This window comes from Octopus bimaculoides, chromosome 19, assembly GCF_001194135.2.
Source record: "Octopus bimaculoides isolate UCB-OBI-ISO-001 chromosome 19, ASM119413v2, whole genome shotgun sequence".
NCBI lineage: Eukaryota > Metazoa > Mollusca > Cephalopoda > Octopoda > Octopodidae > Octopus > Octopus bimaculoides.
In genome coordinates, this window is record NC_068999.1 from 49,195,132 (window position 1) to 49,209,046 (window position 13,915).

At 38.4% G+C, this 13,915-nt stretch overlaps 1 protein-coding gene across 1 annotated transcript in view; it reads left to right on the plus strand.

The window, feature by feature from the left end:
* Positions 1-13,915, plus strand: part of LOC106877384 (microtubule-associated protein futsch) — a 54,980-nt gene that overhangs the window by 17,156 nt on the left and 23,909 nt on the right. The window contains exons 2-7 of the mRNA XM_014926275.2: positions 3,837-3,928; positions 5,622-5,714; positions 6,351-6,479; positions 7,557-7,639; positions 8,679-8,806; positions 9,614-13,560. Coding sequence (XP_014781761.1) covers positions 3,837-3,928; positions 5,622-5,714; positions 6,351-6,479; positions 7,557-7,639; positions 8,679-8,806; positions 9,614-13,560 — 4,472 coding nt within the window. The remainder of the gene's footprint in view (positions 1-3,836; positions 3,929-5,621; positions 5,715-6,350; positions 6,480-7,556; positions 7,640-8,678; positions 8,807-9,613; positions 13,561-13,915) is intronic.

The window sequence follows — 13,915 nt, forward strand, 5'->3', positions numbered from 1 at the left end:
ATATATATATATATATATAAACCATTCTTAATCCAAACAAGAAGAAATGAAGTTGAAAATGCACATAGAATATATGAGGATTAATTTATATTTTAAAACACACACACACACACTTTGCTGGTTTCACATTTGATTTTCAAAAGTGTATGTTATGTGGAGTTGCATTGCAAGTTGTCTTTTCTGGCTGTTGTAAAAATTGTTGGTTTTTATAGAAAGAATGTTAATTGGCTTCTCTGTATAGGAGAAAGATCTTTCATTTTCATCAGTAACTAAGTTTCCTCATTTACCTCAGGTTATAGGGTGGGGCGTGGTGTTTGTGAGTGCTGCCGCTATTAACAGCGTACAAGTATTATTCTCCCTATCTCAATGTGTGTGCGTATGTGTTAATAACATTAGTGTAAAATTCCAATAAATGATATAACATCAAAAAGGGGAGCAAGCAAACACAGGGGTATCCAGTCTCTTTTATTGATGAAAAACTGGGTCAGTCATAAACTGTTACATTTCAGATCTTCTACTCTTTTAAGTTCTTGGTAATCACTCTGTCTCAGCTACTCTCTTGTGATGACTTCAGTCTGGTAACACACATCCCTTCGTTCTCATTAAATTATTTGTTAATGTTATTCGGTTCAAATTCATCATCATCATCATCGTTTTAACATCCACTTCTCCATGCTTGCATGGGTTGGAGGGAGTTGTGTCGAAGCAGATTTTCTATGGCTGGATGCCCTTCCTGTTGCCAACCCTCACCTGTTTCCAAGTCAGGTAATGCTCCCCCCTGGCTGGATGTATTTTCATGGAAAACTGGAAGCAAAGGGCACTGCTTGTACGATGGTGACAGTCGTTTACAACAGCCACAGTCTCAAAACAAGGAGACACCAACTCTCTCTCTCTCTCTCTCTCGCACACACAGAGGATAGGCTTCTTTCAATTTCCATCTGCCAAATCAGCCCATATAGTTTTGGTCAATCCTGGGCTTAGAAGAAGACACTTGCCCAAGGTTCCACACAGTGGGATTGAACCCAGAACCCAGTGGTTGCAGTTCTTTTATTTCTCACATTAGTCAGTTCTCTTTCCGTTTTCTTCTTACTCTCTATTTATTTCTCTCTCTCTCTCTCTCATGCTTATGTGCATCCATGCAAACAAACATGTCTAATTTTATAATAAAGGATGGCAATCTATCTTGCTAGTGTCTTTCTTCATCTCTCTACCTCTCGCTTACTAATTGTTGTAAATTTCTCATATTCCTCCACTGGTGGTTAGCATTCACAAGATTATATTCTCTTCTAGCAGTAATACATCAATAGGCACACAGAACACATAAAATTATATATATGGGTGCTTTCAAGCCTTCCCCCTTGTTCTGTATTGTCACAAGACAATAATATAATAAATTACTGCTAAGATAGTTAACACCAATCAAATGATATTAAGTTAGTTGAAACCACCAATTTAAGACAAGGCTAAACAACAGCCTCACTGCAGTGCTTATAATGTCGACCTTTTACTTCCTTTGTCTTGTTTCTCTGGTACAGCAGATCTTAGCTTTATTGGTCTTTATATAAGGAGTTGGTTTCCTGCTATTTTACACACCTTGGGCAAATGTATGCTACTATAACCCCAGATTGACCAAAGCCTTGTGAGTGGATTTTGTTGACAGAAACTTGAAAGGCGGCAAGCTGACAGAATCGGTAGCACGCCGGGCGAAATGCTTAGCGGTATTTCGTCTGCCGCTACATTCTGAGTTCAAATTCCGCCGAGGTTGACTTTGCCTTTCATCCTTTCAGGGTCGATAAATCAAGTACCAGTTACGCACTGGAGTTGATGTAATCGACTTAATCCCTTTGTCTGTCCTTGTTTGTCCCCTCTATGTTTAGCCCCTTGTGGGCAATAAAGAAATAAGAAACTTGAAAGGGCCTCATTGTGTGTGTGTGTGCGCGCGTGCATGCCTTTGTTCTGACATTATGTGATGTTTGTACCAGGGCTGTGGAGTCAGAAACTATTAAGGGGTAGCTGAAGTTGGAGTCGGTAAAACTATATCGACTCTGACTCACAATATCTTTATTCTTTAATATAAACCAGTTGTAACATATAGCTCAAAGTACAAGCGTATATATATGCTTTATGAGATATGTAGACCACAATCATTTAATTACATAAAGAGGAGTCAAAGTTGGAGTCAGTGGTGCCAATAGTAGAGGAGTCAGAGTCGAAGTTTTTTGCTTTGACTCCACAGCCCTGGTTTCTATGGCAGCGAGCTGGCAGAATTGTTAGCATGCTGGATGAAATGCTTAGCAGTATTTTGCCCGTTGCCACGTTCTGAGTTCAAATTCCGCCGAGGTCGACTTAACCTTTCATCCTTTCGGGGTCGATGAATTAATCATCGGTCGAGTATTGGGATCAATCTAATCGACTATTCCCCCTCCCCTCAATTTTAGGCCTTATGCCTACAGAAGACAGGATTATGTGATGTTTGTAAATATGCATTGCTGTCATACAAACGATGTATCATTTCCAGTCTTCTGTGAAGAAAGCAACAAAAAGAACATGTCTGGCTATGGGAAATATTACCTTGCTTGGAAACGGGTGAGGGTTGCTGACAGGAAGGGCATCCAGCCATATGAATTTCGTCTGACCCGTACAAGGATAGAAAAGTGGATGTTAAGTGGTGTGGATGATGATGATGGTAGTCTCCTCATTGCTTTTACGTCTGTTTTTTTTTTCTGTGTGGGCAGGGTTGGGTGAGACTTATTGAAGCATATTTTATGGCTGATCCCCTTCTTGTTCTCAGCTTTTGTCTTTTTTTTAGAACTTATTGCTATAAGAGATGTAAAATGTGATGAATGCTTAAATGGTGTCTATACGAGGACACATGGAAGTAAACACACACACACACACACGCATTTGGACATAACATACACATACGACGGGTTTCCATACAGTTTCCATCTACCAAATTTCACTCCTAAACCATTCGTGAGGCTGATGCTTATAACTGACAATTACCCACAGTGCCGCGCAATGAGATGAACTTGTCGTATTTGATGGCATGTGGTGAAGGTGCGTAGCTAAGTGGTTAGGGTATTTGGTTCAAGATCGTAAAGTCGTGAGTTCGATACCTGGTGGCGCATTGATCAAGACACTTTAATCCACGTTGTTCCATTCCACTCAGCTGTCAAAAATGAGCAGTTCACGTATTTTAAAGAACTAGGCTTGTCACACTCTGTATCATGCTGGATCTCCCCGAAAACTACGTTAAGGGTACACGTGTCTGTGGAGTTCTCAGCCACTTGCATGTTAATTTCACGAACAGGTCGTTCAGTTGATCGGATCAACTGGAACCCTTGTTGTTGTAACCGACTGAGTAGCAGATTTCTTTTCTTTTTCTTTTGCGATAGCATAAAAGATGCACGGGCGTATTAAATACACCAAAAGGTTTTTAGTTCTTTAAAGCATGTAATTTAGGCCCAACTTCACTTATAGGCCCCGTCATGATTTTTTTGAGTCTTTTTTTGTAAACATTGCATCTTATATGCTATCAAATAGAGTAAAACCACGTGTTTGCGTAATGAACATTGTCAACACAGATGCAGATTAATTAAGGAACAATAACTGTTGCAATTAATAAGCCCTTGGTTATTTGTTTAGAGGAGTAGCTTCCCATGTTTTAAATGTACCCCTCCCCTTCCGTTTCCAGTTTTGAAGTGTTAATAATGATTGTGTTAACCTTATTTAAAATGCATTTTCTCATAGTAGTCATCTTGGAATTTATTCCTTCCCATTGTCTTAACTCTTTCTTTCTTTTTTTCTTTCTTTCTTTCTTCTGTTTGAAATAGCTTCTGACCTTCTTATTGATCTGCATGTTCACTTACTCCGACGTATTGGTAAGAAGGTAAACACAGAAAAATGGCAACGCAGCATAATAAAGGTAAGTGCTTCATTAATATTTTGAGTAATTATAGAAAATTGAGAATTATCTTTTCTGCTTGTATTTATTGACTTGTCAGATAAATTCGTTTTTTTTTTCTCTCCTACTTGGCACTTCATCGTCATGTGGCTGGAAATAGATAAAATTTATTCGGATTTTCAAAACGATATACTAAATTTGTAGAGGAAGAACGGGGCTACATGACAAAAACCACCTGATACTCTACAATAAAAGCATTTTTGTGTTGTTAATTTAAAGAACATTGGACCGGATTGAAATAAATGAAAAAAAACAAACAAACAAAAAGAACAAAAACAAACAAAAAGTGCAGGCATGGTTGTGTGGTAAGAAGCTTGCTTCCCAACCACATGGTTCCAAGTCGCTCAGTCCCACTGCATGACACCTTGGGCAGGTGTCTCCTACTGTAGACTCGGGCTGACCAAAATCTTGTGAGTGGATTTGGTAGCCGGAAACTGAAAGAAGCCTGTCATGTATATATATATATATATATATATATATATAGTCAATTCATGTGTGTCAATTCATGTGTGTGCGTGTGTGTCTGTGTTTGTCCCCCCCCTCACTACCGCTTTGGCAACTGATGTTGGTGTATTTACGTCTCTGTAACTTAGCAGTTCTGCAAAAGAGACCGATAGAATAAGTACTAGGCTGAAAGAGTCCTGGAGTCGATTCATTCAACTAAAACTCTTTAAGACACTGTCCCCAGGTTGGCCACAATCAAATGACCGAAACAAGTAAAAGATGAAAAAAAAAAACCAGACGATTTTATCTGACAACTCAGTGCATTCATTTTTCTGTGCTTTCATGGATTGTTGGTTTCTTGTTGAAGTAATTGTTTGTATAGCTGGATACCCATCCTGCCCTTCAATATAATTGATTATACATCTCAGCTATGTATTTTTGATGTTTCAACTTCATAGACGCTACACAGAACACTTCACAATTTCTTTGTCTTCAGATCTATAACCTCCTCCTTGTCATGCAAGTATAGAAAACTTAAAGCAGTCATCATATTACAATTCTGCTTGTCAATCCATTAATATGTTAGCATATGTGTTGGACAGTTATCACTATAAATTGGGATTATTGTAGTAATAATAATAATAATAATAATAATAATAATAATAATAATGACAATAAGGCAGGGAGCTGGCAGAACCGTTAGCTTGCTGGGCAAAATGCTTAGTGGCATTTCATATGTCTTTATGTTTTGAGCTCAAATTCTGCTGAGGTGACTTTGCCTTTCATCCTTTCAGAATCAATAAAGTAAGTACCAGTTGATCCCTGGGGCTCAATGTAATTGACTTACACCCTCCCTTGGAATTGCTGGCCTTGGGCCCAAATTTGAAATCATCATCATCATCATTATTATTATCATCATCATCAGAAATACTGCCCTTCAGGTGGGTTTTTTTGCTAGTTCTTATAATTCAAATAGTAGATTGGCAGAATTGGACAATATGCCTTATGGTATTTCTCGCAGCCCTTTTTGTTCACAGTTTAGATCCTTCCATGGGTAACCTGGCAGGATTTGAGCTCAGATCTGCTGCTAAGCAATCAATTTTATCCATGCTATACACTTTCACAGTCTTGTAACACTGTTAAAAATCACTTATATATCATATAGTATTTATATTTTTAAGCATTATTAAAAAAAATTTTTTTTTTACAGTTTTGCCATTACTTTGATAATGCTGATGCATGGGAAATTGAACAAAATGGTTATGAAAATGTCAAAGTCAGCACCAAATTAAAAATCTTAAAGGTATGTTTCTCAGCTTCCGTTTTAGAACATTACTTATATTCTTTGAACACTTTAACTATTTTGTATTCTGATTACTTAGTGAAATGTAATGCTTCTTCACCTACTTTTTGGCATGCGAATCAATGTATTCTATAGCGTAAGCATGTGTAAGCATTTAAGCATTGTTTACTATCTTTCCAAATTCTGCTGCATTTCACATGGAATTTTTGATCCTGCAAAGTCATCTTGGTGTATAAGTTGATCCACCTTTCTTGGCTGTAAATTTTGGTCTGAAAAATTTTAATTGTATGCTGGAAAATACAGTATTCACATTGTGTGTGTATATATATATATATATATATATATATATATATATATATATATATATATATATATATATATATATGCATGTATATATACATACACATTATATATATATATATGTATGTATGTATGTATATATATATATATATATATATACACATTATATATATATATGTATGTATATATACATACACAATATATATATATGTATGTATGTATATATACATACACATTATATATATATATGTATGTATATACACACATTATATATATATATATATATGTATACACGCACATTTATATATGCATATTTCTATATTTAACAATTGACAGAATCTGCTAGAAACTCAGTTTGATTTGAACTTGAAGTTTCGTGAAAAGATCAGTGATTTTGAACCTAATCAGCTCCGCTGCCAACCTCTTGGTCGAGATATAAATGGAGGCTCCTATTGGTATTTAATTGTAAGTAAAATGTACTTGACTCATTTTTTGTCTTTTCAGGCACTACTTTTGTTCTTCGTTTATTCCTCCACACCACCTTAAATTTGTGATGATTTCCCTGTAATGTAAATTATAAGTGCAGGCATCGCTTTAATCATTGACTGTGCAAAACTCAAAACAATAGATCCATATTGACAAGTCTAAAGGATCCATACGTACTTACTCAATCCTTTTGCTCCCTATGGAGCATAGGTTATTCATAACTTTTCTCCATAGTTCTTGACTCTGTGTTGTCTTTTCTGCTCCCTGAGGGAAGGCCTTCCTCTCCTAAGCCTTGTTAGTTTTGAATTGTCATCAAGGGTTCTGTAATTTTGCCTTTTCTAGAAAGAGGTGTCGGCTCTACACAAACCCATTTTTACTTCTAGGAAGAGGTGGTCCATATTAGCCTGGCTTGTATCGTTTGATCTACTCAGCATGGGAGGCCTTGCCAGGAACTTATGCTCCTGTGTCACGGCTCCCAGGGTCATTAAGGCACACAAGTCACTCTGCCACAACCAAGGATCTATATTCAACCACAATCTTGTTTTTACTGCATATGTTGGCTAATCCTTTCATGAACATAGAACCCTAAGTTCCATTGGTCCAGAGCTTAAATCTGATTTCCTTTCTATTGATAACCCTTTAATATTTCTAGTTTCATTGATGGATTGACAGAATCAGTGGAGCAACAGACAAAATGCTTTAACCTTACCATATTTGGCTGCATTTTTTTGTTCTGACTTCAGATTCCAGTAGTGTCATCTTTGCTTATCATCCATTTGAGTGGATGGTGGGAGAGGTCGATAAAATATGTACCGGCCATATTTGTAATTGATTGATGGTGTTCCTTCCCACCAATTTATTGTCTATGTTAGAAATTATAATTCGTCATTTAACATCAGTTTTTCCATGTTGGTATGTGTTGAGTGGTTTGACATGGAGTGGACAGGCTCTGATTGTCTGTTGTAGTATGGTTTCTACGGTTGGATACCCATCCTAATGCCAACCACTTTATTGTTTTCCATTCGTTCTATATATCTTTCTCTATCTGCTGCCCAGGACAAAGAATTAAATCTGCGTATTTATCGTGAAGATCACCCAACCATAAAAGAAGAGGATGAAGTCTGGAGAGTCATATGCAAGTAAGGACCCAATTTCCTGTTTTTAATCATTTATAATTGAAGTATTCTATTCTTCACAATGAGAAACTCTGCATGCGTACATTTATCAAGGTGAAACTATGAGCTTAGTCTCCCTGAATGACTGAAAAGACTGGCTTGTGAAAAACAAATGAAGTGACATACCAAAACGAGTGAAGGCAGAGTTATAGTGATGTGGTAGCTCATTTCATCTTTGCATGTTGTAACTTATGATCCTAAAATTAAACTAAGTCCAAAGTTATTGATCTTTCTCTAACTTGCTCTGTTACAAACTGTAAATTTCTAGTTTTCTTTTGAGATTTTGAAAGCAGTTGGAAAAGGTACAAACACAATCCTTAAAACATATCTTAGGCTTGTGTTGTGTTCGTGTACTGCTGCATAACTCACCGTAAAGCAGCTTGGTAGCCTGTATCAATCTATGCCTCAGTATAGTTGGGTCCTGTCCAGGACCCAACTATACTTCTGGGAAAAATAGTTTCAATTGGTATTGTGTCCAAAATTTCTGACAAGTGCTTGGCTAAGAAATGGGAGCAAGAGACAACTACAATGCTCCCATTTCTCAATGAGAAAATTACTCTACCAGTCCTTGGTGATCCATCAGAGCCATTAAGGCAGCTCACTACTGAAGATTCTAGGGAGCAGAGGGAGAGAGAGAGATTGAAGTACACATCTACATGTATTTATGCAAGCATACATAAACGTGCATACATGTATATAGACTTGCATGCATGTACACATTCACACTCAGATGTGCATATATGTATACACACACATGCACATATGTACGCACATGCACATTGTGTTTATCTTCATAATTAGTGTTGATTATGGCGTATCTATCATATTATTTTTGTTTGTGTATTTGAATATTATTGTATAAAAAAAATGTGTTAAAAATAGAAACAACAAAATTTATAAAATGCAATATTTCCTCAGGTCCCATAAGCTTAAGTTATGAAGTGATTTAATCCTCTGATACATGATGATACATTTTTCACTTGTCACTGCTTTCTTTTAACAGGGATCGCGATGATCTTGCTGGTTTGGTTGCTATCTTGGATTCTGAGATAAATTCCAATAAAGAACAGACTGAAACTGAAGATAAAGATGAAACCAAAGAAATGGAAACTTCTGAATCTCAGGTGAAACGTAAGTGTCATATAGTTCCATATTCAACCAAATTATTTTGTAATAGAATTACTCTCTGCTTTTGTGTGGGAATGATTCAGCCATGGTAAGGCACATGGCTTCAGACAGATCCAGGGCAAGTTCTGATACCCCTTTTTCTAGGATCGTTACTGACCCTTCTTGTGATTAGATTTGCTAGTTGCTCAATCACTTTCTTTGAGTGTCCAGTATGAGAATTCACAGGTTTTATGAGTAAGAGCCATTTTGGTTACAGCCATTTTGGAATTGCTAATTCAATGCCAACTTATTTGACATCAGATGGTCTTAATCTCTCTCTCTCTCTCTCTCAGCATCAAATTATGTTTATATCTATGTCTCTCTTTATATCTATGTCTCTCTTCTAGATGTGTATGTTATTTCTGTGAATGCATTTGACAATTAAGCACAGTTGACTAGACATTTAACTTGTTTTGGTGACTACATTTTGGTACCAGAGGCACTGATGAGCAGAAAAAACTGCAAAATATCAGTGTCTCTTACTTTTGTCCACTTCAGGGGTAATTTTGTTTTGCATGACTTTGGATTTTTTCCCAACATGCATTACACACACACACACACACACACAATATATTTATTGAAACTGAAACAGAGTTAGTCTCATGACTTGAGTTTCAATAAAAACCCATATCATTCCCAACAATAATGAGCATTCTTCTCTCATTCATCCTACTAAAAGCCAATGTGTGTGTGTGTGTGTGTTTGTATTTATATATATATTCACATTTGCATATGCATAAATAATTTTTTAAAAATTGTTTTTCATTCCAGCTGAAATAAAACAACCTCTCTCAGTAGACGAGTTGCTGGATTCTACAGTGAAAAAACCAGAGCATTTTAAAGTTAACCCAATTATTATCAAGTCCGAAGGAGACGGCAGTCACGGAAAGAAAAAGTATGAAATCAGCGAAAAGGTTAGGGATGCGACAGAGGAATGCAAAGTTCTTGTGAAACCTTTGGCAGAAGGCAGCTATGTGAAAGTGGAGCCTCCCGATGATGGATTTTACAAAATATCCAAGCCCACTACCTCCACCACCACCTCTGCTGCTGACAAGAAAGACTCGGAGATCCGTAAAATAAATGACGGTTGCCGAGATATCAAAATTGTGCTCAAAAAGGATGAGGCACACACTATTAATAGTGATGACAGCTGTGAAGCAAAAAAACCACCTGTGGTAAACAAAGATCGCGTCTCTGTAGATACTTCAGGTGTCACGGAAAAGCTGGCTGATAGCAAGCGGGATGATGAAGCAGAGAAGTCCAAAGATGAAGGTGATAAGAAGGACATTGTTAGCAAGGTGACAGAAGAAGATGTTGAAGGAAAAGATGAGTCCAAGGGCTTTGATAGTAAGGAGGAGTGTGTTGCCGGTGAGGCAAAGGGGGACAAGCTGAAAGAGAAGCATGTAAAGGATGTTGTTGCTAAGGTGGGCGAAGAGGAAATGGCCAAAACAATTAGCGGAGCAAAAGATGATGCTTTGCAAGCGAAAGAAGCTAAAGGGGAGAGGTCGGAGGCGGAGGCGAAGGCAGTTAAAAGCACAGGAGAGGAGAAAAGTGATGCCAGTGCAGAGGTGAAAGATCAAAGGTCAGAACAGAAGACAAAAGAGAAGGAAGGCAAGATGGGAGGGGATAAGGTACAAGAGAAGAAAGATTCTGTTGAAAGTAAAGTGAAAAGTGAGAAGTTGCAGGATTGTAAGGATAAAGAGATTAAAGGTGGGAAGCCAAACGATGATAAAGAAGTGAAGGTGAAAGGTGAAGAGTTGGTAGAAAAGAAGGATAAAGATGTGAATAAGATTGAGGTGAAAGGTGAAGAGAAGAAAGAGAAAGATGTGACAAAACTTGGTAGCAAAGGAGAGAAGTTACAAGACGATAAAGACGCAGATAAAACTGAGGCGAAAGGGGAAAAGTCCCAAAAAAAGAAAGAGAAAAGTGAGGACGGGAGTGAAATGTCACAGGATAAGAAAGAAAAAGGGTCTGTTGAAATTAAGGTCAAAGGTGACCAGTCACAGGAAGGAAAAGATAAGGACAGGAGTAAGGGCGAGGCAAAGGACGAAGAGTCAAAGAGAAACAATGATAAGGATTCAACTAAAATTGAGGTCAGAGGTGAACTGTCACAAAGTAAGAAGGATAAAGAGAGTATTGCTGAAGAAAGCAAATCATCAGAGCAACAGCAGCAGGAGAAGAAGGACAAGCTTGGCATTGAGGCCAAAGCTGAGAAGCGGAAGCTGTCCAGCTGTGAGGAGCCTGGGGTGGAGAGTAAAAGCCGGAGAGAATGTAGTAAAAGTGGGTCTTCTGACTCTAGTACTACAACTTCTATTGGTGGTGGTGGTAGTAGTAGTAGTAGTAGTAGTAGCAGCAGTAGCAGTAGCAGTAGTAGCAGTGGCAGTTCTTCGTCTGCGAAAGTACCTGTCACCATTAATCTTGATTCCGAGGAGAAACCAATTAACTTTCGCCGAGAAAGTGTTATAAAGATTGGCAAAAGACTTGACAAAATGACGCCCGAGGACACCCTCCCCTCGAAGAAACCTGGTGACAACAAGGAGAGCAGTTCAAGCACTTCCAAAGAACAGTCAGGTTCTAGCGGAAAGGAATCAAAAGATATCGGTCAGTCCAAGCCCGTTGCTCCGATAGATCTGAGTAATAAGAACAGAGACGGTGGTGGAAGCATTGTCAGCTCAAGTTCCAGTTCAAGCCAGTTGCTTAAAATTGCGGATAAACTTCATGCTAAGAATTTGTGCAAACAGAATGAAGGAAAGGATGACAATAAAACAGTTGTGAACAGTAGTAAAGATGTTAGCAAAAAGGCGGAAGGCAAGGATATCGGTAAAGAAGAAAAGAAAGAAAAGCAGGAATCTGGTTCTTTGTCTGATACGAAATCTGTCCAGGAACCATCAAAATCCACAGAGAGCCGACCACCATCTGATACAAAACAAAAGCAGCCTACTGAGAAATCAAGTGAAACATCATCTTTAAAATCATCCGGTTCCAGTAGTGATAAGAATGTCAAAGAAAACAAGGAATCCAGTAGTTCCAAGAAACTTTCCAAAGACATAAGTGAGAAAGATAAGTCAGCCTCTGATGTGAGAAAAGACAGTTTGAAATCTCAAAGTAAACCGAAATCTGATGATAGTGGCAGTGATGTTTCTAAGAAGTTAGATGAAAAGAAGTTAGAGAAAGGGGATGACGCATCAAAGAAAGAGACGAGTGGCGCAGGAGAAGTAAATGCGAAATCCAAGAAAGACGACAACGCATCCGGTTCTTCAAATGACTCAAATATCCGTACTGAATTAAAAACTAGCAAGAAGGGAGAAGAGAAACTGAAGACTAAGGCCGCTGAGGTTCCTAGTGACGATGAAGACAGTTCAGAAGTGGTAGACAGTGCCAGCAATTCAGAAAAGAAGACCTCTTCTGAAGACAAAAATAAAGAGCCTGAAAATAAAGAGAATCTTAAAAGTAGTTGTTCAAAGCAATCTGAGGAGAAAAAAGCGGAGAGCATTCCCAAATCTGAGGGGGCTGCCGAATCATCGAAAGATAAGAAGTCAGTTGTCTCAGAAGTATCCAACCAAAGTAAGGGCACAGAGAAAGATGTCTCCGAAGAGAAAACTGAGAAAAAAGTTGCTAAAAGGAAGTTGTCCCTAAGTAAGCCAGAGTGTGGAGGAGATGAGTTGGATAATCAAAAAGAAGACCCAGTTGACAAACTACAGAAAAGCAGTGATTATTTAGATGAAGATAAAGAGCAGCAGTTGGCATCATCAGCTAAATGTGATAGAACAAACGAGAAATCTAATGCAACTTCTTTGGATGGGGATGCTGGCAAGGAAGAAGAAATGCTACCTGATGATGGTGCCGATGACAAGAACGATTGTTCTCGAATGCGTAAAAGGAAAGCATCTGATAAACCACCAATAACGCTACCTTCTGCTAAAAATGAAAGGAAAGTAACCCCTGAAGAATCTTCTGTTAATGCTCAGACAGAGGAACATTCTGAGCAAAGAACTGAGGAATTAGACGCAGCTGTTTCTAAGGCAGAGGCTGACGGCTCTGTGAAAGAGGCTGACGACTCTGTGAAAGAGGCTGACAGCTCTGCAAAAGAAGCTGATAGTTCTGTTAAAAAAACTGATGATTCTGCAAAAGATGCTGATAGTTCTGTGAAAGAAGCTGGCAGTGATGCCGAAGAGGGTAATCTTCGGTCATCTCGTCGACTTCGGGCAAGGAGAAAACAGAGTTACGCTCCTCCTCCTGCACCAGAAGCTGAGAAGAAAAAGAAAGGCAAGGAGTCGACGGTGAATGGCAATAGCGGCACTACTGAAAGTGAAGACGCTGCAGATGCGAAACGAACTCGATCTCGGAGGCGAACAGAGGCTGAGCTAGTGTGTACAGATTTAATCATTCCCGATGATGAGAAGCGGACGCGGGGCAAGAAACGTCAAAACAGCCTCCTTGAGGACTTTGCCGGTGCGGAGGAGACACCTGAAGAAATCGAGCCTAAAAAGGCCAAGAACTCCAAAAACTTTCGCAAAACTAGAACACGCTTGAAAGACGGAGACGATATGCTGAGTTCACAGTCAGACAGTGATGATATGCCTTTGAGTAAAGTGACAAAAGGTCGCAAAAATATTTCCAGAGGCAAAGGACGCAACAAAAATTCTCGGCAGCCATTAACAGTCCTCGAAGATTCAGCTTCTGCTTCTCCTACTAGAAAAAGCTCTCGCAACGTTAAGGTAGGTGTCGCAATATTTTAGCTCTCTCTTTTTTATTTGTATTTGTTTTTTTTTACTCCTTTCTGTTACTGGACTGCGATCATGCTGGGGCACCATCTTGAAGAATTTAGTTGAATAAATCGCCTAGAGTATCTAAGTTTTTTTTTTTTTTCTTTTGTTAAACTGGGTTCTTATTCTGTTGGTCTCTTTTGCTGAACTGCTAATTTACAGGGATATAAACAAACCAGCACCAGTTGTCAAGTTGTGAGAGGACAAACAAAAAGACATGTTCACCTAGATGTGGGTATACAGACAGACAGACACAGAAATACATACACACACACACACATACACACACACACACACACACACACAC